The sequence below is a fragment of the Somniosus microcephalus genome, chromosome 25, assembly GCF_052327205.1.
Source record: "Somniosus microcephalus isolate GS21.2 chromosome 25, FLI_Smic_1.0, whole genome shotgun sequence".
Taxonomy (NCBI): Eukaryota; Metazoa; Chordata; class Chondrichthyes; order Squaliformes; family Somniosidae; genus Somniosus; species Somniosus microcephalus.
The window spans coordinates 28,057,881-28,082,093 of record NC_141011.1 but is presented as its reverse complement, the minus strand read 5'-3'; the positions used below and the strand labels follow the sequence as shown (position 1 = coordinate 28,082,093).

The following is a 24,213-nucleotide window of genomic DNA, read 5'->3' as shown; positions in this document are numbered from 1 at the left end:
GTGTGTTACTTTAACAGTAATTAACCTCAAACCTCTTGCTCATTTGGGCCAATATTCAGCATTAGCTTAGTGCATTTCCTTCTCCCTCCTGGCTTCATACCAAGGCTTCTGCTCTTGACTGAATTAGGAACCTGTTCAGTGGGATTTTGCTTTTTAGAACAGTTCAAGCAAGTCTGTAATCCCTTGAAGATTTGGAATTTTTACTAATGAAATTTTAAGGGGGAAAAATTCGGTTGCTTTGTGCCTCCCGTTAGCGCCCCAAGGGCGCAAAGCAACTAGTACCCGGGTGCGGCGATGTTTGCGCCACTCGCAAAATTGACCAGACATTTTGCGGCGGTGCTAAACACTACCGCCACAATCTCCTGCGCCTGCAGATCGTGACGTCAGTCGAGCGTGCAACGCCCCGGACCGGATATTGAGTGGTGCCCCCTGCCTTACCGCCTGCCACTAGCAACGACAGGTTGAGGGGAGAGTTTTGCAGTCGGGAAGGGACTGGGGAGCGCTATTTAAAGGCGACCGCTTCCAGCCTTTTTTGTCGGCGACATTTTTGCACCATGCATTCTGAGAGACTTCTGGTGAGATTCAACGGTGTGTGAAGGAGTTTTGGGTACTGAGCAAGCACTTTGCAGGTTCATTTTGATTTGACCTTCCTTGCATCGATTTAGAAGAGACTATGGGGGCTGCTCTCTGAGCTCTTTCCCTGGGCCTCTTCATTGTTCTTTCCAGCAGATTTGCTGTACAGGTCTCTCCAGGCCGAGATTCAAGGCTGCAATGAGCAGGGTGTAGATGGAGAGCAAAATCGACCCTCCCCTTTAAGAACTGGCCGGCGCCAGTGTGTCTGTGTTCCATTGCTGACTGACATCACATGAGCTTCGCCAGCGCTCTGAGGTACAGTAGCACCTTGCTCCTCAGCGTTAGCACCTTCAGAGAGGTGTGTAGTGCCTGATTTAGCGCTCCAATCACCTCCAGGGGCGATAGAAGCCAAGTTTGCAGTCGGAGGCGATAATTAGCGCCAGGCGGGACGATACCGATTTCTCCCCCTCAGAGGTTAAAGCCAAGGAACATTTTTAGAATTGCCATGGATAACTGGTAGGTGAGAAGAGCTTAAATGATATAACAATGGGCCACACAAAATAAATACACAGGGGCATGCATTTACAAAAAAAATTATATATCTTTATTTCAAAAATACAGTTTATAAAGTACATTTGCTCTGCTAAAATTCTGCACTGTACCATACATATTGAACGCGTGCTGCAACGATGTGCTCAGAACTGTGGATATAAAAATCTTGATGCGTACACATAGACTAAACTGGGTGCCAAAATGGTTTAACAAAGGTTTGTGCATCATTTCCAAGTCATTCTATGTTTTAACTGAATGGCCTAAATTAATCAACTGCCTGGAATTGCTGCAGGTATTCTTGGATTGTGCTGCGTGAAAGATATGGGAAGCTTTTTTATGTTGTCAAGTGAACCCCTTCTTCATAATTCTTGAACTGGTTCTGGTGAAGGGTCCCATCTAAAACATTTATCTGTTTATTCTCTTTCAGCTCCTGCCAGGAATGCTGTGTGTTTCTAGTATTGTATCAGATTAACAGTCTTTCTTTATACCTCCCAAATATCCTGCACCCATGTCAAACATGCCAGCTCAGTTGACTTGCTGGGGAAGTCAGGTATTTTCCATTTCAAAACCACTTAACTCTCTGGGAGTCATGTGCTTTCAGCACCAAACTATTAGAACCTTCTACTTGTGCAACATAATTTAATTCTTCCCTTCCCGTTGTCAGCGAGCTGTAGTACTTGATCAGGCCACTTGTTTTCATGGAAAATGGGTAGAATGTATGGATCTGAATCCATTAAAAATTGTAAAAATCCCCTCATCCCATGTAATAACAATGGAACTTGACATAGGCAGTGACTGGGATGTGTATGGTACCAGCTTGCCTGCAGAACTGTCAAACATCCAATGTGGGTGCAGTTAGGACTTCTGGCTCCTGCATTTGAGACCACTTCTTCATGGATGACAACCAGATTTAAAGGTAAATCCATTACAACAAACATAACATTTTAAGTGAATCAAAAGAGTGGAAGAGAATGGTTTAAATCCACATTGCGTTAGTTTGAAACGTACTTTAGAATAAGGCCACCACCTCTTGTCAAATCCAAGTGGTCGGGATGGCAGAGTGGGGTGGCGTGGGTGGAATTCTGATGTTTGCTAATGATCAGAGTTCACTGAAAACCTTGATAACATATCATCTCTATCGTGCGATACAAATATGTGAGAAATAATTGGCTTCTATTATAAAAGTCACACTTTTGAAGTTAGGTTAACATTTTTAAAAACTTACAAATCACCTACTCAAAACGGGTCATATGTCAATCATACTTTAGAAGAAAATAAAGTGGCAGGCTGGCACATCTTGCGATTCTACACCCTGTGCACTGAGGCACATGACAAATGGGAGATTGAACAAGCACACAGCAATTTGATTAAAATATGTAACGAGAACACAATTAACATTTTGCAGTAATGACATCTGTAGAACATTTAATGAACAACCCCGCAATCTGCTTACTTGACAATTATGTTTTAAAAATAACAAAAAGTTATTTTATTCAGTACAATGCCATTTCCTGTTTGCCCATGACTCCCTCCCCGAATAAAGCACTTCTGGAATTGTCCACTGGATTTAAAGGGAGCAGCTTGGAGCACGAACCAGTGAGTCAAAAGGGAAAAAAGAAAATCAAGAAAGCGGTAGGCCCAGATTTGTTTGGTTTCTTTTTGGAATTATGGTTTCTTGTGAAAATATCTTCGTATTCTGTCTCAATATAGAATGCCTTTGTGTGCCTTTTCACGTTTGCATACAAATGGTTAGTGTAATAGTGACCCTGCTAACTGAAAGTGTTTAATTTTAAATAATTTCCTGAATTCTCTTCAGTTGCTGCTTCTATATCCAACAGCAACAAGAAACCTGCAGCAAAGGTTTAGAGCTTTATTTTCACAATCTGATTTTCTTTGTGCCTTTGGTTTCCTCTTGGTTACAGTTCATCGCCTTTCGATGCCACACTCGTAGCTATCCAGCAAAGTGGACAGACCCTTTCCTCACCCCTGCATCCATCCAGGCTTCTATGGACTCAGCAATGTAATTTTTTATACAGTCTGTAAAAAGGTCACCAGGGAAGCCAGCTAACTTTTGTTGTAAAATGATCTTATTCCATATATCGCTCGCTGTGGGCTATGCAGCAGCTTCCAGCTTTTCCCAGGCCTCCACCTGGGCCACTGTTCTTAACCATAAGGCAGCAAGGCCATAATATTCACCTGGGATGTCTCACACTCCAATTCCCTCTTCCTCCCCTGTAGGAAAGTGCCTGGGCTGTGCTGAGTGCCTGTTCCGACATCATGGGCAGGACCAGGAACTGCAGGCATCATCAACCTTTAGTGTTCTTTTGACCATGTTACTTTAGTATCTCATAATTCACCAGGGCAGCACAAGTTAAAAGGACTGAAGTGGAAAAAACACTCACCAACAACATTCTGTATTTAGAAGTTCTGATCTCCTACAGATAAGTTAATACAGACAGTGCACTATTACATTTAATATAGTGTGTATGTGTATGAAAGTGAAGCACCAATCTCACTTTTATAATCTAACTCCCTTATTGTGTAATATTCAGACGTTTGACACCTTAACAATTGCTAGAATTATGTTGCCCTTCCATGGCATTGAGTTATGTCCTGTTTAGAACTTAGGGAAGGGCAAGGCTTATAGTACAGGGCACCACTAAGGTTAAAGGGAGTAGGAAAGGATAGGTTGAACAATTAATGTGAAGTGCTAGAGTGTGACTCAACCTGTAGCTTCACAAGAATAATCCATTACAAACAGGGAACATCCTCAATTTGGCAACTAAACTGAAGGTATAAAGCAGTGTTTTCAGTACAGTGTAGCCTTGCCAGTTACAGTGACCAAGTATATCCTGTGATGGGGCGATCACAGCTTGCAACTGGTGCAGACTACACATCACCTGAAGATTTTAAGCATTAAAGAGAACTCCATCTAAACACTTTGAAGGATAAATACTTCAGAGTTATGATCTTCTGAGAATGGACCAGGAATCAGCATGTAATGGAGAACAACTCACTTATAAACCTGAGCCTCTCCTTTTAACTGAGTATGTTGGTTACAAAGCAACTTGCTTCATTCAGCCACACCTTTCTGAATAATTTACAATCGCAGATTGAGTTACAACTGCTGTAGTGCCAGAGCAGCATGTTAACTATGTCATAAACCATAATAATTCTGCTAGGGTTCTTAGAAACAAGGATAAATGCATAAAAGCTGACCTTTTAAGAGCATCTTTTAGCATCTTCCTGTACTGAATAAAAAGCATTGTACATAGAAAACCAAATATACACTTGCTGTCTGGCTAACTAAATACAACTCCAAAATACAGTCTCCATTTTGTTGGCTAATTACACATGATAAAATCATCACAGGACAAGCGAGAATTCTGAAACATATAGGCAAATACAAAAGCCATGCTGAATTCTACAGTACCTATCTGCAATAAACAATATACCGACAATGCAGTGACAGCAATACTTTAAAAAAATGGTCGCAAAATCTTCTTACGGCAATTACAACATTACTGAACTGCTTCGCCACTATTTCCAGGAAGTTTTTAGCGTCTTCTTCCGTGAAGACAGACACAAAGTATTTGTTTAATTTCTCAGCCATTTCCTTATTCCCCATTATAATTTCTCCTGTCTCAGCCTGTAAGGGATCCATATTTACTTTTGCTAATCTTTTCCTTTTTACATACCTATAGAAGCTTTTACAGTCTGTTTTTATGTCTCTCGCTAGTTTACTCTCATATTCTATTTTCCCTTTCTTTATCAATTTCTTGGTCCTCCTTTGCTGAATTCTAAAATCCTCCCGATCTTCAGGCTTACTACTCTTTTGGCAACATCATAAGCCTCTTCCTTTGATCTAATACTATCTTTAACTTCTCTTGTTAGCCACGGTTGGACCACTTTTCCTGTGGGGTTTTTGTGCCTTAAAGGAATGTATATTTGTTGTAAATTATGTATTAATTCTTTAAATGCTAGCCATTGCTTGTCTACCGTCATACCTTTTAATGTAGTTTCCCAATCTACCTTAGCCAATTCGCCCCTCATTCCTACGTAGTTTGCTTTGTTTAGATTTAAGACCCTAGTTTCGGATTTAACTAAATCACTTTCAAACTCAATATAAAATTCTATCATATTATGGTCACTCTTCCCTAAAGGCCCCTTTACTACAAGGTTATTAATTAACCCTTTCTCATGGCACAATACTAGATCTAAAATAGCCTGTTCCCTAGCTGGTTCCTCAACATACTGATCTAGAAAACTATCTTGCATACATTCCATGAATTTGTCCTTACACTATTACTGCAAATTTGGTTTGCCCAGTCTATATGTAGATTAAAGTCCCCCATGATTACTGTATTACCCCTTGTTACATGCGTCTCTAATTTCCTGATTTATACTCTTCCCTACATTACAACTACTGTTTAGAGGCCTATAAACAACTCCCACCAATGTTTTCTACCCCTTGCTGTTTCTTAGCTCTACCCAAACTGATTCTACTTCTTGATTTTCGGAGCTAAGATCCTTTCTCTCTACTGTCTTTACCCCATCCTTTATTATCAGGGTTATCCCTCCTCCTTTTCCATTTTGCCTATCTCTTCTAAAAGTTAAGTATCCTGGAATATTTAGTTCCCAACCTTGGCCACTTTGCAACCACGTCTCCGTTATGGCTATTAGATGAAACCTGTTCATTTCTAGCTGCGCCATCAATTCATCTATTTTGTTGCGAATGCTTCATGCATTCAGATGTAGTGCCTTGAACAAACAATGACACATTTAAAAAGAACCCAGCTCAATTACGAACCTATCAGATTGGAAAGGCAACAATATCAATCAGTGATCTCAGCTATATTACACAAAGACTAGTGTTCCCAAAGTCACACAGCAGAAACTCATGACCTTCCTTTCCCAATTCCTGGCACTGAACAATAGAGTCTCATGCTCTCCTCCCTCGCCACGCTTCAAAGCAAACTAGCTGCAAATCAGCACTTAAAACAGTGCTTTCATGATTACTCAATCAATCAACCCACTTCAGATGCTGGATAATATTACATTCTGGAAAGTTGCTGCCTGTTAACCCTTGTCAGGGTGTTTTGCTGAATAAAGTTTCAACAGCTTAGACTGACTCCTAGCTATAGCACCCGTCAGTTTTCTGTCCAGACCATTTAACTGACCATCGTCCAGCCATCTATAGTGTTGCAGTGACTGCTTCCTATTTCTCAAACGCATAATTGCCAGCTACTGGCTTTATCCACTTCTTTTTGATAGACATCAGTAGGCCAACTTGGGTAAAAGACATGTATGTGCCAGATTCAAAGAGGTCACTGTGTGACAAACTCCCATTTTTTGTATCCATCCATGTCACTGACTCGAGGGGCTGGATTTTGTCATTGGAGGTGACTTGGAGGCGGGACTTCTGCTTGTCGTGTAAATGTCCCACCTCCATCCTCGCCTGACCATTCAGAGGGATTTTCCCCTGATTGAGCTTGTTAAGCTCTCCCTGCGGGCTCAGCAAGCCAATTAGGGAAGAAGTCACTGACAGATCACGTCAACGTCAGACGTGCTATCTGTCAAGACTTCTTGAAAGAGGAAATGACAGCGTTTGACAGCTCTGTGAAGCTGTCAAACACTGACATTCTCTCGAGTTTGATTCGTTTTTGTGGTGAGGACTGAAAAAACATTGTAAAAAAGTAAATTTCAGATGTCTGATGGATCGGAGGGTCCATCAGCCATTACCTGAAATTGACAAGGTGGATGTCCACACTCCCGATCCAGCACGGCTAAAGGCTATAGAAGTAAAAAAAGGTAAGTGAACACTTTTTTAAACTTATCACTCACCTTGCATACTTACCACTCCACACTTGCACCCATCACTCACCTCTACACCTTACTTCCAGGTGCCTCCGACTGCCGCAGAACTCCTCCACGTCTCCTCCAACCTGGCGGGGTTCTCCGAGGTCGGGAAGCTTTCACCTGTGAAGGTAAAATGGCACTAATCCTTTTTTCTGCCTGTTAACTACAGGAAACTTTGTTATATCCGGCACCGACGGGACCGAGCTGTTGCCGATCTATCAAAACTGCCGGACATACAAAGTTAATGTTGAAGCATACGGAGGTTTTCATCTCCGTATCTGACAACAAACACTGTTGCTTAGCAACAGCTTCAAACAGTCGGCCCATACCTTGGAAGCGTCTCTGTAGTTTAGCAACAGCTTCAGAGAGACTTTCCAAAGCCTGACTGTTGGAAAAAAAAAGCCATGAGAAGAAAAAACACCTAACAAAACGGCTCCTGATTTCTGCCGGTAGATCGAGGTTTCCGGACATACAACCTCCGGATAAACCAAAGTTTCCTGTGCCTGTTAACAGGCAGTTAAAAGGATTAAAAGCCTTTCCCTCCTCCAGGAGACGGGACCCGAAGCTGCACATCCTCCGCCTCCTGGCAAAAGGGCATGGAGGCGGCTTTGCCATCTGCCCCCACATACTCCGATTTTACGTGCTGTCCCGCCTCCATGCCCACCTCCTTGGGGCTTGAAAAATCGAGCCCGAGGTCCCTACAGATTCAGAGATCAAAGAACCTGGGCTGTGAAATGAACACTAACGGAACGGAAGCTGCACTGTAATAAATGCAACACATTCGTGCGTTGTATCCTGCAGCATCATTTAAGGGCCATAACCTTGAAAGTACATTTTAAATTAAATTCTAAACAGCTTAATCCCTCTTAAAATAGAGGACGAAAGAATTTCACAGGTTAAGTGTTTGCACGTTAATATCCTATAGCAAAAATGTCAAGATCCCAGACTGGAAAGTACTGCTTTCTTCGATTTGGACGTACCTGGGTTCATGACTCTAGATGGAAAACCAGAATAGAAAGCTAACCTCAACCACATATAAAAAGGTTTCTGTATAAAAATCATACAAAAATGCATGATAAACATAGCCACATAAAATCTTAGAAACTTCAGCACAGGAAGCTATTCAGCACCTCGTCACTGAATTTACTCTAACCCAATCTCCCTGCTTTTTTCCATCCCCTTTAGTGTTTTTCTTCAAGTGTTTATTTAACTCTTAAAATCTCTTGACTGGCTTGATTTCAATAAGCACTTTAATATCTCGTGAAAAAATTATTTCTAACCTCCCCATTTTTGCTTAGACAATTACTCCTGAGTTTGCGTCCCCTCATTACCGACTCACTGATCAGTGGAAGTAATCTTTCATTATTTACCCTTTCAAATTTTTGAACAATCCCCCCTCTACTTAATGTTCTCTGCTTCAGTGAGTAGTTATGCAAGAGAACCCAGAATTTAATGACATCACAGCAGTGAACTCCAACAAGTATTGTGATAGTGTATGTCACAATTCATTTTTGGGTGTGGTAACTGCCCAAAAACTTAACAATTTCACTAACAAAGTTTCACAAACACAAAAAGAACAGAGTGAGGAACATGGAGTAGTCTTATGCAATGGAGTAGCAGTGATCTAAACTATGGAGTGGTGGGTCCCAATCTCAGTCTGGTCACCATGTGCAGTCCATGATAAAGGAAAATGGAGCGACTTTTAGCCTTGGGAGGCTGCAGTGCACCCCCTGTTGGCAGCTTACCATCGTTTTGGCAACATTCTTGGAGGAGGTCACTCTTTCCCTTGGCTGCAAACAGCACTTGACCCAGGGGCATCAAGGAATGGAGAAATATTGGGGGAAGGGAAACTAATTAGAGAATTCCACCAAAATTAGAATTAATTTGACTCTGGTGTCAATATCAAATGTTAAGGGACATTTTTCGGAGCTGAGAGTACTCTCCAGTCTAGTCTCCTTCTAACCTCTCACTGCAATTTAAAGTCAGAGGAGGACCACTAGACTGATACCTCAGTTACCACAATAGGCTTAGGGAGCTGGGACTATTTACTCCAGGAAAGTGTAGACCTCACAGAGATTTGATTGAGGTCTGTTATATAATGAAAGGATTAGGTTTGGCCCAACTGGACATGTTATTTGGGTTACATATGTTAAGGAGGACCAGGGGGTACAAGTATAAGTACGTCACTATAGAACTAGGTAAGAAATCAGGAGGTATTTCTTTTCGGAACAAGTCGCTGGCTCATGCAAAGAATGTGGATTTACAGCAAATGTTCAGCAGGGAGCCGGACAAATTCCTGACTGTGGCTGACATCGCTGTGTATAAAAGGTAGGTGGGGTATTAAGTATGTATCTTCCAGTCACGGTGGTCTCCTGGTACTTGTTCGATTGCCTTTGGGGGTCGGAGAGGAATTTCCCAGACCTTTCTCCCACACCCCCTAAATTGGCCAGGATTTTTCCCCTGTTTTTTCCCCCTCTCAGCAGATTTGCATGGCTGGTGGGTGGGGGAGGGGTGTGCGAATAGGGATCACGGAGTGCATAAGTTACACTCTGACAGTCATAACAGTATGGGATGGGCTTGATGAACCAGCTAATCTTTTTGTACGTTTGTATGTCAGTCTTCTGCAGATAATGTTTATGCTGGCACCGTATAGAAAACAATGCCAGTTTGAGCCACTTCCCGACTCAAAATTCTGTTTGGAAGCAACTCTGGCTTTTTACAGTAACACTTCAGGAAGCAAGTCATTTAAATGGTAAACCAAATTATTTATCTAACTACGGGCTTGTTCATTCTTATAACTACATACACAATGATGCATACAAGTTAGTTAATAACCAGTCTGACCATAACCAACTGTGCTTCTGTGTAAAAGTTGCCTTTAAGAACTATGTTTTGGGGCAGAGTTACATTTCAACATTGCTTTAGTTCCATTTGACCCTACTTTTGTTTATTTCATCAGCATTTAATCTAGGAGCATAGGAATATACAAGGGATTGGCGAGATCACCACACTCCACCTTGCCAGTCCAAAAGTTTGAAAAACACAAGGTATGACTTTGCCACTTATACCTCTCAATCTATTTCTCTTCCAAATATTTATTCAATTACTTCTTGAATCTGCCAATATTATCTGTCGCCACCATCGCCGAGCAGTCTGTTCCATATATCCACCCCTCTGTATAAAGTAGTTAAATCTAAAATGCCTGTTCATCTTCCTTCTTCTGAACTCGAGTCTGTTTGCTTTCCTCCTATCACCACCACCCCCATCTCTCTTGAAGGGACAGACTCTTGCTGGGGTGTGGTCACACACTGATACCTTGCCCAAGCAGCCATTTTTCGCCAGTACAGCTATACAGCGAGTGTCATGGACTATTTGACTGTGAAGGGCGTCACTGCTGAGCCTGACCCTGACCGCATACGCACATGTTCCAGCAGGGATTCAGAATCACAGAATCTACAGTGCAGATAGAGGCCATTTCGGCCCATCGAGCCTGCACCGACACATATCCCACCCTATCCCCTAACACTAAGGGTCAATTTATCATAGCCAAATCAACCTAACCTGCACATCTTTGGACTGTGGGAGGAAACCGGAGCACCCGGAGGAAACCCACGCAGACACGGGGAGAATGTGCAAACTCCACACACAGTCGCCCGAGGCCAGATTTGAACCCGGGTCCCTGGCGCTGTGAGGCAACAGTGCTAACCACTATGCCACCGTGCCCCCATTGCTGGCTTGCGATCAGAAGCAGGACTCCTGGCTGATTTTTGCCTCTCTCTAGTCTGGTGAGGTGGAGGAACATAGGAACAGGAGTAGGCCATTGAGCCCCTCGAGCCTGTTCTGCCATTCAATGAGATCATGGCTGATCTGCAACCGAACTCCATACACCCGCCTTTGGCCCATATCCCTTAATACCTTTGGTTAACAAAAAGCTATCAATCTCAGATTAAAAATTAACAATTGATCAAACATCAATTGCCATTTGCGGAAGAGAGTTCCAAACTTCTACCACCCTTTGTGTGTAGAAGTGTTTCCTAATTTCACTCCTGAAAGGTCTGGCTCTAATTTTTAGACTATACCCCCTAGTCCTAGAATCCCCAACCAGTGGAAATAGTTTCTCCCTATCTACCCTATCATAGCCCCCTAAATACTGCCTCACCTGAGAACAACTCACTTAACACGGGACTGAACTTGGCACCTTTCAGTTTCGATGGCCCTGCATCATACCAGGGGCCTTTATCCACTGGGCAGTCAGGCGTACACCTGCCCGAAGTATGTTGCACTGTGCTTATGTTAAAATTCAGAATTTCAAGAGAAAGCAATTTGGGACAAATGTAGTGTAAGAAGGTATCGGCTCCAGCACAAAACACTGTGCTTTACAACCTAATTGCCAGTACTACTGCCTAATGCTACTTCCTTATGGTTTTCTCAAACGTTGTAAATTTACTGCAATAAAATTACTTTACAAGTACGACCGCAAAAGCTCCAAGACTAAACTCAGCACAAATAATGGATTCACACTGCACTGTGGGCAAACTAATTACTCATACAAGTGAGCTCTTTGTTCACATTGTATAAATTGGACAGCAGCACCAAAACTCTTTTTAACACGGAGAGGATTGTGGATTTTAGAACCATAGAACCGTAGTGCTTTCATACACTCAATCTGTACTCTTGATCTTTGTAATACTGGTACAATTCCAGTATTTGTGTGCTTGTAAGTGCAATAGCCGGACCAGCATCAAGTCAGGTATTTCAGCCAATCTATCACTACTCATCCAGAGAAAGATGTGTTAATATTCCTGTTAGGCAATGTGACAAAGACAACAGCTTGCTGTATGTTGAATCAATGTGTCCCTGGCCCCATTGCCAGCATTACTTTAACTCCAGATAGAAACACCTTGTGGATCACCCAGCCTTCGAATTTGCTTCAGGTCGCACAATCAGGATCCACTTAAATTGTACTCAGATCTCCCGCTGTCTTGGTCATGGCCTGATCACACCTCATCACTGCCTAGACTTCGGCCATCCTCCTGGTCCCTGCACCGTGAGGGGCTCGTCAGGTTTAGGTAGCCCACCTCTGACTGACGCGGCCGGGATGATTTTGTGGAATCTGAACTCTCCAGTGCTTTGCCACGTCGGATGCTGTCCAAAGTACCAAGATTGTTACTGCCACCTGGTGACGGTGTTTCGCTGGAAGAAAAGAAGAATCTGGTAACTACAACAAAAACAACAACTGCTACTTGCAGTCTCAGGCGGTGGCGCAATACGGGCGGTATCAGATCTTGGAGCTTTGCGGTCGTACTTGTAAAGTAATTTTATTGCAGTAAATTTACAACGTTTGAGAAAACCATAAGGAAGTAGCATTGGGCAGTAGTACTGGCAATTAGGTTGTAAAGCACAGTGTTTTGACTACTTGCTGGAGCCGATACCTTCTTAAATATGGTTAGGGTTCCTGCCTCTACCACCCTTTCAGGCAGTGAGTTCCAGACAGATTTGTCCCCAATTGCTTTCTCTTGAAATTCTGAATTTTAACATAAGCACATACGCAGCACCTGATATTCAGTGCCATTCAATTGCACCACCGTCCGAGACGAATTTCTAGGCCATGGGGTTTAAAGAGGGTCTTAAAGGACAAGAAGGAAGTAGAGATACAGAGGGGTTTACAGCAGGAACTCCAGAGTACAAGGCCTGTACAGCTGAAGGCACAGCTGTCAATGACGGTCCAAAGGGAGAGGGGGATGTACAAGAGGCCAGAGTCAGAGGAATGCAGAGTTCTCAAGGGGGTTGTGTGGCTGGAGGAGGTTAAAGAGATAGGAAGGTCACGAAGGAATGAGAATTTTAAATTGGGAGGCTTTGGGGGACCAGAAATCAGTGTGGGCCAGTAAAGACAGGAGTGATCGGTGAACGGGATTTGGTGTAATATAGAATAGGGGCAGTAGAATCATAGAATCAGAGAAAGTTACAGCACGGAAGGAGGCCATTTCGGCCCATCGTGTCCACGCCGGCCAACAAAGAGTTATCCAGCCTAATCCCACTTCCCAGCTCTTGGTCCATAGCCCTGCAGGTTAGAGCATCCCAAGTGCACATCCAGGTACTTTTTAAATGTAGTTAGGGTTCCTGCCTCTACCACCCTTTCAGGCAGTGAGTTCCAGACTCCCACAACCCTCTGGGTGAAGAAATTTCCCCTCAAATCCCCTCTAAACCTTCCACCAATTACTTTAAATCTGTGCCCCCAGGTTTTTGACCCTTCTGCTAGGGGAAATAGGTCCTTTCTATCCACTTTATCTATGCCCCTCATAATTTTATACACCTCAATAAGGTCTCCCCTCAGCCTCCTCTGTTCCAAGGAAAACAGACCCAGCCTATCCTCATAACTAAGATTCTCTACTCCCGGCAACATCCTTGTAAATCTCCTCTACACCCTCTCTAGTGCAATCACATCTTTCCTGTAATGTGGTGACCAGAACTGCACGCAGTACTCTAGCTGAGGCCTAACTAGTGTTTTATACAGTTGAAGCATAACCCCCCCTGCTCTTGTATTCTATGCCACGGCTAATAAAAGTAAGCATTCCGTATGCCTTCTTAACCACCTTATCTTCTTGGCCTGCTACCTTCAGATATGCACTCCAAGGTCCCTTTGTTCCTCTACACTACTCAGTGTCCTACCATTTAATGTGTATTCCCTTTCCTCGTTAGCTCTCCCCAAATGCATTACCTCACACTTCTCCAGATTGAATTCCATTTGCCATTGTTCTGCCCACCTGACCAATTTATTTATATCTTCCTGCAGTCTACAGCTTCCTTCTTCAGTATCAACTACACAGCCGATTTTAGTATTATCTGCAAACTTCTTAATCATAGCCCCTATATTCAAGTCAAGATCGTTGATATATACCACAAAAAGCAAGGGACCTAGTACTGAGCCCTGCGGAACCCCACTGGAAACAGCCTTCCAGTCACAAAAACATCCATCAACCATTACCCTCTGCTTCCTGTCTCCGAGCCAGTTTTGAATCCAATTTGACGTTTTGCCCTGGATCCCATGGGCTTTTAACTTCGTGACCAGTCTGCCATGTGGAACCTTATCAAAAGCCTTGCTAAAGTAGAGTTTTAGAAGAGCTGACGTTTACTGAGGAAGCACGATGGGAGGCTGGCCAGGAGAGAATTGGAATAATTGAGTCTGATGATGACAAAAGCATGGATGATAGTTTCAGCAGCAGAAGGTCGAAGGCAGACGTGGAGGTGGGAGCTGTAATGGAGATGGAAGTAGGTGTTCTTTGTGACAGAGAGGATAAAGGGCCGGAATCTCAGCTCGGGTTTGAATAGGATGCCGAGGTAGTGAACAGTCTGATTCAACCTGAGACAGTGGCTAGGGTGGGGATGGATTCGGTGGCAAGGGTACGAGTTTGTAGTGGATAGGAAAACGATGGGCTTGGCCTTCCCAATGTTTAACTGGAGAAAACTGCGGATCATCCAAGACAAGTAGTCTGATAACAGAGACGGTGGATAAGTCGAGATGGGTGGTGGAGCTGGGTGTCGTTGGCATACATGTGGAAGCTAACCTCATGTCTGGGGATGTGGGTGATGAGGGATACAAGGAAATGGTCATAGAGGGTCTTGCTTGTGATTAAGACCATAGAAGTAGACCATATGAGATGGCAAGATTGGGGAAGGGGCCGTGAATATGGGTAGGAGAATTTAGAGGAAGGAGAGGTTTAGGAAGACAGGAGCTCAATGAAATCAGATGAGAGAGGGCAAGGTGAGTTGAGATTGAGATTGAAATCACTGAAGATGAGGAGTTGCTCATTACAGAGGCTGAGGGAGGAAAGGAGGAGGAGATATCTCGGTGCAAAACTCAGGGTGGGAGGGGAAAAGAGTGCCCTTAACTCAGCTGAGACCAGGGATTAAACCTGGGACTTTTTTGGTCATTGTGACTCATCTACTCACAGAGCCATCTGGGGCAGGGAATTTTCCTTCTTATGAATGACTCAGCTGCATCCTTCACTGTTTGACCAGCTTCCAATTCTCTAATTGGTAAGTGAGTGCAGTGGGAGACGGCATTATAGAAACATAGAAGATAGGAGCAAGAGTAGGCCATTCGGCCCCTCGAGCCTGCTCCGCATTCAATGAGATCATGGCTGATCATCCAATTTCAGTACCCGGTCCCTGCTTTCTCCCCATATCCCTTGATCCCTTTAGCCTTAAGAAATATATCCAACTCCTTCTTGAATATATTTAATGAATTGGCCTCTACTGCCTTCTGTGGTAGAGAATTCCACAGGTTCACCACTCTCTGGGTGAAGAAATTCCTCCTCATTTCTGTCCTAAATGGCCTACCCCTTATCCTTAGACTGTGACCCCTGGTTCTGGACTCCCCGACCATCGGGAACATCCTTCCTGCATCTAGTCTGTCCAGTCCTGTCAGAATTTTATAAGCTTCAATAAGATCCCCTCTCATTCTTCTAAACTCCAGCGAGTACAAGCCCAATCGTCCCAATCTCTCCTCATACGTCATTCCTGCCATCCCAGGTATCAGCCTGGTGAATCTTCGCTGAACTCCTTCCATGGCAAGAACATCCTTCCTCAGATAAGGCGACCAAAACTGCACACAATACTCCAGATGTGGTCTCACCAAGGCCCTGTACAACTGGAGCAAGACATCCTTGTTCCTGTACTCAAACCCTCTTGCTACGAAGGCCAACATACCATTTGCCTTCTTAACCGCCTGCTGCACCTGCATGCTTACCTTCAATGACTGGTGCACAAGGACACCCAGGTCTCGTTGTACTTCCCCTTCTCCCAATCTATTGCCATTCAGATAATAATCTGCCTTGCTGTTTTTGCCACCAAAGTGGATAACCTCATATTTATCCACGTTATATTGCATCTGCCATGCTTTTGCCCAATCACCCAACCTATCCAAATCATCCTGGAGTTTCTCGGTATCCTCCTCACAGCACACACGCCCACTCAGCTTTGTGTCGTCTGCAAATTTGGAGATATTACATCTAGTTCCCTTGTCTAGATCATTAATATATATTGTGAATAGCTGGGGTCCAAGGACCGATCCCTGCGGTACCCCACTAATCACTGCCTGCCACTTGGAAAAAGATCCGTTTATTCCAACTCTTTGCTTTCTGTCTGCCAACCGGTTCTCTATCCAAGTCAATACCTTGCCCCCAATCCCATGTGCCTTAACTTTACACGCTAATCTCTTATGCGGGACCTTATCAAAAGCCTTCTGAAAGTCCAAATACACCACATCCACTGGTTCTCGCTTATCTATTTTACCAGTTACATCCTCAAAAAATTCCAGTAGATTAGTCAAGCACGATTTACCTTTTGTAAATCCATGTTGACTTTATCCGATCCTGTCACTGTTTTCCAAGTGCTCTGCTATTACATCTTTTATAATGGACTCTAGCATTTTCCCCACTACCGATGTCAGGCTTACTGGTCTGTAATTCCCTGTTTTCTCTCTACCACCTTTTTTGAATAGTGGGGTAACATTAGCTACCCTCCAATCCATGGGTACTGTTCCAGATTCCACCGAATGTTGGAAGATGATCAGCAATGCATCTACTATTTCTAGGGCCACTTCCTTAAGTACCCTAGGATGTAGATTATCAGGCCCTGGGGATTTATCGGCCTTCAATCCCATCAATTTCCCTAACACCATTTCCCTACAAATACTGATTTCTTTCAGTTCCTCCCTTTCATCAGACCCTATGTTCCCCGACATCTCTGGGAGGTTATTTGTGTCCTCCTTTGTGAAGACAGAACCAAAATATGTATTTAATTGGTCTGCCATTTTTTTGTTCCCCATTATAAGTTCCCCTGATTCTGACTGCAAGGGACCTACGCTTGGCTTCACCAATCTTTTTCTCTTCACATATCTATAAAAGCTTTTACAGTCAGTTTTTATGTTCCCTGCAAGCTTACTCTCATATTCAATTTTCCCCTTCTTAATTAATCCCTTTGTCCTCCTTTGTTGAATCCTAAACTGCTCCCAATCCTCAGGTTTACTGCTTTTTCTGGCCAATTTATATGTCCTCTCCTTGGATCTTATGCTATCCCTAATTTCCCTTGTTAGCCACGGTTGAGTCACCTTTTTTGTTTTATTTTTATGCCAAACTGGGATGAACAAATTCTGTAGTTCATCCATACGGTCTTTGAATGTTTGCCATTGCCTATCCACCGTCAACCCTTTGAGTGACATTCCCCAATCAATCCTACCCAACTTGCGCCTCAGACCATCGTAGTTTCCTTTATTTAAATTCAGGATCCTAGTCTCTGAGTCAACTACTTCATTCTCCATCTTAATGAAGAATTCGATCATATTATGATTGCTCCGACCCAAGGGGCCTCGTACAACAAGATTGCTAATTAATCCTTTCTCGTTACATAATACCCAGTCTAAGGTGGCCTGATCTCTGGTTGGTTCCTCGACATATTGGTCCAGGAAACCATCCCGTAAACACTCCAGGAATTCCTCCTCCACAGTATTGTTACTAATTTGGTTAGCCCAATCTATATGTAGATTAAAGTCACCCATGATGACTGCTGTGCCCTTATTGCACGCTTCTCTAATTTCCCTTTTAATGCCATCCCCAACCTCCGCATTACTGTTTGGAGGTCTATATACCACTCCCACTAACGTTTTCTGCCCCTTGATATTTCTCAGTTCTACCCATACAGATTCCACATCATCAGAGCTAATATCCTTCCTTACAATTGTGTTAATCCCTTCTTTAACCAGCAATGCTACCCCACCTCCCTTTCCTTTTTGCCTATCTTTCCTGAATATTGAATACCCCTGGATGTTGAGTTCCCAGCCTTGGCCACCCTGGAGCCATGTTTCCGTAATCCCAATCAAATCATATTCGTTTACCTCTATTTGCGCAGCTAATTCATCCACCTTATTACGAATGCTCCTCGCATTAAGACACAAGGCCTTCAGGCTTGTTTTTTTAACGCTCTTAGACCTATTAGAATTATTATTTACTGTGGCCATGTTTGATTTAAACCATTGATTTCTCTGACTGCCACTTTTGTTTTTCTCCTTCCTATCTTTTGCTTTTATCCTTGTTTCCCTTTCCTCTGTCCCCCTGCTCAGGTTCCCAACCCTAATAGCCTTGTTCACCACTCCCTGCTAGAAAGTGTACATGCCAGGTGGGGACAGGATCAGTTGTGATGCCCTATACAGTAGAATAGCCAGCTCACTGTCTAGGTTTACAAAGAGGAACAGCCACTAGGATGATTTTTTTTTTAAGCATAAGAGCTGTTTTTGTTGACATTTTAAATACAGCTCAACAGTGCAATGCTATCTAGTATCTCACCCAAGTGACCAGCCTTGATGTGCACCCTTAGACATTGAGTGTTAATAAGCTATTTGGCCATGGTGGCTATCACAGATGAGTCTGGTCCTGTCCTCGCCCGACATCCTCACATGCATATACGTTCCAGCACGGGTCATTAGATACTGATTAGGACTAGGAATCCTGGCTATATTTTCCCTTCCCTATCCAGAGGTGCTGAGGCCGATTGTAACATCCCTCCAGCCACCACGGCTGAGATCAGCTAACTCAGTGCATAGATTAGGGATCAAAAACTAGGCTCACTGGCCTGTGAGGCTCATTCACGTGTTGGCTTTACCACTTGAGCCACTGAGAAGGGACAGAAAGCAACAGATAAAATAAGAATTTTCATTTTATTTACTGTACCGTTTTGAAGATAGGAAGTTGCCATTCATTACAGAACTGTCATTGTGCTGAAACGAGCAAGAATCCTGAGGAAAGGACACAGACAAAGCCTCATGGTGCTGCGATTTTCCAGGATCCTAGTAAAAAGATACAGAAACACAAAACATAAAGCTCATGACCATAAGAGTGAAGATACCCGAGAAGTGCAGATTCCAGTGCAGTGTTGTTATTACTTATTAAACATATTAGCATCACGCATCACACGATAGATGCAGATGAAGGCGGCCCTTCGGTTAACAATACCGACCCAACCATCTCCCCAGTACAGCATCGAGCTGTTTCTTAAACTAGTGTCCTAGTTATCCCTTTTGGTGACCCCGTTTCAGTTGTTGATCACCCTCTGTGTACAATTTTTTTCCAACATCCATCCTAAATTTGCCCTTCACAACCATGACCTTGTGCCTACTTATCCTGCTGCCCTGGTGCATATTGTTCCAGATTCACTTTCCCTACCCTGTTAAGTTTCTTATTAAAATTTATTTTGAAGGCTGAAGGGCTCAATCTGCAGGAATATGTTGGGGCATGTTAGTGGGGGGGGGGGGGAAATCACACTTAAGCCAATGCGCTTTATCGATGCGTGACCCTCATCTGGTCAATTCAAATGGTTTTCACCATTACTATTTTACCCCCTTATGATACAACTCAAACTGCTGTTTCAAGACACACTCAAGGTCCAGCATTTTCTGTTGTTATTTCGGATTTCCAACATCTGCAGTATTTTGCTATCCCTCTAATAGTACTGTTGGATGATTTTCATAGTTCAAGGGGGCATTGTTTCAAAGATTCACTTGCCCATTGTTCACTTTACTTATTATTTATAAATATCAGTGACAACTACAGTTTCTGGGCATATGCACGGAACAGGCATGTGCGATATTGGCAGTTCTATCCAAGACATCACCACTTACACTGTGATTCAATTAGATAGGGCAACACTTAAGAGAAGTTGATATACAGGTTTAACTATATAACTAGCAGATATCCTGCTGCAATGTTCACAGTCAATTAATGGATACTCTGTTTTATGCCATGTAATGTACAATATATTCTCAGGGACACTATCTTATGGTGATTGAATGTCCAATTGTTTTTTTTTATTTGTCCATGGGATCTGGGCGTCGCTGGCAAGGCCAGCATTTATTGCCCATCCCTAATTGCCCTTGAGAAGGTGGTGGTGAGCCGCCTTCTTGAACCGCTGCAGTCTGTGCGGTGAAGGTGCTCCCACAGTGCTGTTAGGGAGGGAGTTCCAGGATTTTGACCCAGCGATGATGAAGGAATGGCAATATACTCCCAAGTCAGGATGGTGTGTGATTTGGAGGTGGTGGTGTTCTCATGCGCCTGCTGCTCTTGTTCTAGGTGGAAGAGGTCGCAGGTTTGGGAGGTGCTGCCGAAGAAGCCTTGAAGACCTCTATCAGGTCATCCCTCAGCTCTTTTCTAGAGAAAAGAGCCCCAGCCTGTTTAATCTTTCCTGATAGGTATAACCTCTCAGTTCTGGTATTATTCTAGTAAATCTTTTTTGCACTTTCTCCAATGCCCCTATATCCTTTTTATAATATGGAGACCAGAACTGTTCACAGTACTTCAAGTGTGGTCTAACCAAGGTTCTATATGGAAGGTGCTGCCGAAGAAGCCTTGGCGAGTTGCTGCAGTCCATCTTGTAGATGGTACACACTGCAGCCACAGTACGCCGGTGGTGGAGGGAGTGAATGTTTAAGGTGGTGGATGGGGTGCCAATCAAGCAGGCTGCTTTGTCCTGGATGGTGTCGAGCTTCTTGAGTGTTGTTGGAGCACACTCATCCAGGCAAGTGGAGAGTATTCCATCACACTCCGTACTTGTGCCTTGTAGATGGTGGAAAGGCTTTGGAGAGTCAGGAGGTGAGACACTCGCCGCAGAATACCCAGCCTCTGACCTGCTCTTGTTGCCACAGTATTTATGTGGCTGGTCCAGTTAAGTTTTTGGTCAATGGTGACCCCCAGGATATTGATGGTGGGGGATTCGGCGATGGTAATGCTGTTGAATGTCAAGGGGAGGTGGTTAGACTCTCGCTTGTTGGAGATAGTCATTGCCTGGCACTTGTTTGGCGCGAATGTTACCTGCCACTTATCAGCCCAAGCCTGAATGTCGTCCAGGTCTTGTTGCATGCGAGCATGGACTGCTTCATTATCTGAAGAGTTGTGAATGGCACTGTACACTGCAGTCATCAGCGAACATCCCCATTTTTGACCTTATGATGGAGGGAAGGTCATTGATGAAGCAGCTGAAGATGGTTGGGCCTAGGACACTACTCTGAGGAACTCCTGCAGCGATGTCCTGGGGCTGTGATGATTGACCTTCAACCACCACAACCATCTTCCTTTCACAGAATCACAGAAACCCCACAATGCAGATAGAGGCCATTTCGGCCCATCGAGCCTGCACCGACACATATCCCACCCTATCCCCGTAACCCCACGTATTTAATCCCCCTAACACTAAGGGTCAATTTATCATAGCCAATCAACCTAACCCGCACATCTTTGGACTGTGGGAGGAAACCGGAGCACCCGGGGAAAACCCACGCAAACACGGGGAGAATGTGCAAACTCCACACAGACAGTAGCCCGAGGCCGGATTCGAACCCGGGTCCCTGGCGCTGTGAGGCAACAGTGCTAACCACTATGCCACCGTGCTAGGTATGACTCCAGCCAGTGGAGAGTTTTTCCCCTGATTCCCATTGACTTCAGTTTTACTAGGGCTCCTTGATGCCACACTTGGTCAAATGCTGCCTTGATGTCAAGGGCAGTCACTCTCACCTCACCTCACCTTTGGAATTCAGCTCTTTTGTCCATGTTTGGACCAAAGCTGTAATGAGGTCTGGAGCCGAGTGGTCCTGGCGGAACCCAAACTGGGCATCAGTGAGCAGGTTATTAATGAGTAAGTGCCGCTTGATAGCACTGTCGATGACACCTTCCATTACTTTGCTGAGAGTAGACTGATGGGGCGGTAATTGGCCAGGTTGGATTTGTCCTGCTTTTTGTGGACAGGACATACCTGGGCAGTTTTCCACATTGTCGGGTAGATGCCAGTGTTGTAGCTGTACTAGAACAGCTTGGCTAGAGGCGCGGCTAGTTCTGGAGCACAAGTCTTCAGCACGATAGCTGTGATGTTGTCGGGGCCCATAGCCTTTGCTGTATTCAGTGCACTCAGCCGTTTCTTAATATCACGTGGAGTGAATCGAATTGGCTGAAGACTGGCTTCTGTGATGGTGGGGACCTCAGGAGGAAGCGGATATGGATCATCCACTTGGCACTTCTGGCTGAAGATGGTTTCAAACACTTCAGCCTTGTCTTTTGCACTCATGTGCTGGGCTCCACCATCATTGAGGATGGGGATATTCATGGAGGCTTCTCCTCCCGTTAGTTGTTTAATGGTCCACCATCATTCACGACTGGATTTGGCAGGACTGCAGAGCTTTGATCTGATCCGTTGATTATGGGATCGCTTAGCCCTGTCTATAGCATGCTGCTTCCGCTTTTTAGCATGCATGCAGCTTCCCCAGGTTTTATTAGTGTATTGTGAGAGTGTTAATTATATTTTTGGGCTTGAATTCTATGAGTAAGTGCATATTTTCAAAGAAACAAACCTTTATCTGTGTAACTTTATTTTGGGGGAGTCCAGAACCAGGGGTCACAGTCTAAGGATAAGGGGTAAGCCATTTAGGACTGAGATGAGGAGGAATTTCTTCACCCAGAGAGTGGTGAACCTGTGGAATTCTCAACCACAGAAGGCAGTTGAGGCCAATTCATTAAATATATTCAAGAAGGAGTTCGATATATTTCTTAAGGCTAAAGGGATCAAGGGATATGGGGAGAAAGCAGGGACAGGGTACTGAGTTTGGATGATCAGCCATGATCTCATTGAATGGCGGAGCAGGCTCGAGGGGCCGAATGGCCTACTCCTGCTCCTATCTTCTATGTTTCTATAACGGCTTAACTTGCCAATGAGCACTACCCTTTAGATTCAATACAGCTGTGTGTATGTGTACAAGACAGAGACAGAGGAAGGGTTTGGCTGTTGTGCCACCTGTGGGTGAAGTCACCCAACCAACATTCATTATCTAAGCTCACACATGAAGAATTGCAGGTTTTGTCCCCCCTCACGCTGCTGAATCTTACTGGGGTACAATTCCACTACCACTAGAAAGCCCCTAAAACCTGGCCAGCCTTCATGTGATGCAGCACACAGGCCTCGTGAAAGAAAAACATTAAAAAATTGAATGGTTGGATAGTGCAAGGAGCACCAACCAGCTTACTCTGTACCATGTACCGTCTTAAGTATTCTCAGAGAGCGCTCCAATGACCCAAGCCGGTCACTCAACTTCACTGTCTCGTCTTGAAGCTGTTTGTTCTCCTCTTCCAAATAGTTAATCCTAAAAAGTGAGTGAAAGGCAGACAATCAATATCGGTCACCACTGGCACTGTTTACACTCTGAACTGTGTTTCTTTCTTCCTCCTTTCGCCACCAGCTTTCCCCCTCACCGCCACCTCTTTCAAAGGTGCTGACTCCTTGCTGGGGTGCAGCTCCAAAGGAAGCAGCTGTCGTTGGCCATTCTTCATGTGTAATCCTAGACAGTGAACATTAGCAGGCTATTTGACCATAGATGGCATCACCTCTTAGCCTAATCTTGTCCTCACCCAATGTCCACACACGTGGGCACTTTCCAACAGGGGTCACTGGATAGTGATCAGGAGCAGGAGTGCCAGCTAATCCTTCCCCCCCCCCCCCCCAAAACAAGGGGCACTGATGAGGCCAATTATAGCACCTCAACTGGCACCCTGGCTGAAATCAGAAAGCTTAGCACAGACTGAGATTAAACGTGGGACCTTCCTGGTCCGTAGGGCCCAGCAACTCACTGTCTTAAGTATCTGATCCACAATGGAAGCCAGGATCTGTACAGGTTTAACCACCCCCCCTCAAATAAATGTTTAATTTGAACAGCAGCAGAGAGAAGGCACACACCCTCGCCCCTACCACCACAGAGACACAGGGAAATTAGGAGGAAAAGTTACCCAAATCACTCCTAGACTCTACGATATCGCTAAGTGTGGCATAGGCAGAGTACTGGGGTCAAGGTGTTGCCTGTCTTCCCAGCTGACACATTACATTCTAAAGGGAAAAAAAAGGAGAAAATAATACATTTAGATGGTGCAAACGTGAAGAAGCCATTCTACCTCTGAGCTAATCTGCCTCCGACTCTGAAATTGAAGATGTTAGCACTTTCAGTGGCACCTTTCATTAGGGCTATAAAATGGCCTTCTCCAGCCTGACTGTGCCAGTCTGATGAAGGGCCAGTCTCCCCCTGAATGTTAACTTATGGGCCTCTTCCCAATGTTGTCTGACCCGAGATACAAATAGTACCTGGGATCTGCTCATTTCAGCCACATGTCCCGATCCAGCTCCTCACACTGCCCAGTGCAGTAACCT

The 24,213-nt window shown here is 44.2% G+C and overlaps 1 protein-coding gene across 4 annotated transcripts in view; it reads right to left on the bottom strand.

The window, feature by feature from the left end:
* Positions 1–1,160: 1,160 nt before the first annotated feature.
* Positions 1,161–24,213, bottom strand: part of ccdc30 (coiled-coil domain containing 30) — a 203,826-nt gene continuing 180,773 nt past the window's right edge. For all 4 annotated transcript variants that reach the window (XM_085966952.1, XM_085966949.1, XM_085966950.1 and 1 more), the window contains 3 exons: positions 23,056–23,158; positions 18,711–18,826; positions 1,161–12,177 (listed from right to left, as the gene is read on the bottom strand). In XM_085966952.1, coding sequence (XP_085823078.1) covers positions 11,982–12,177; positions 18,711–18,826; positions 23,056–23,158 — 415 coding nt within the window. In that variant the 3' untranslated portion in view covers positions 1,161–11,981. The remainder of the gene's footprint in view (positions 12,178–18,710; positions 18,827–23,055; positions 23,159–24,213) is intronic.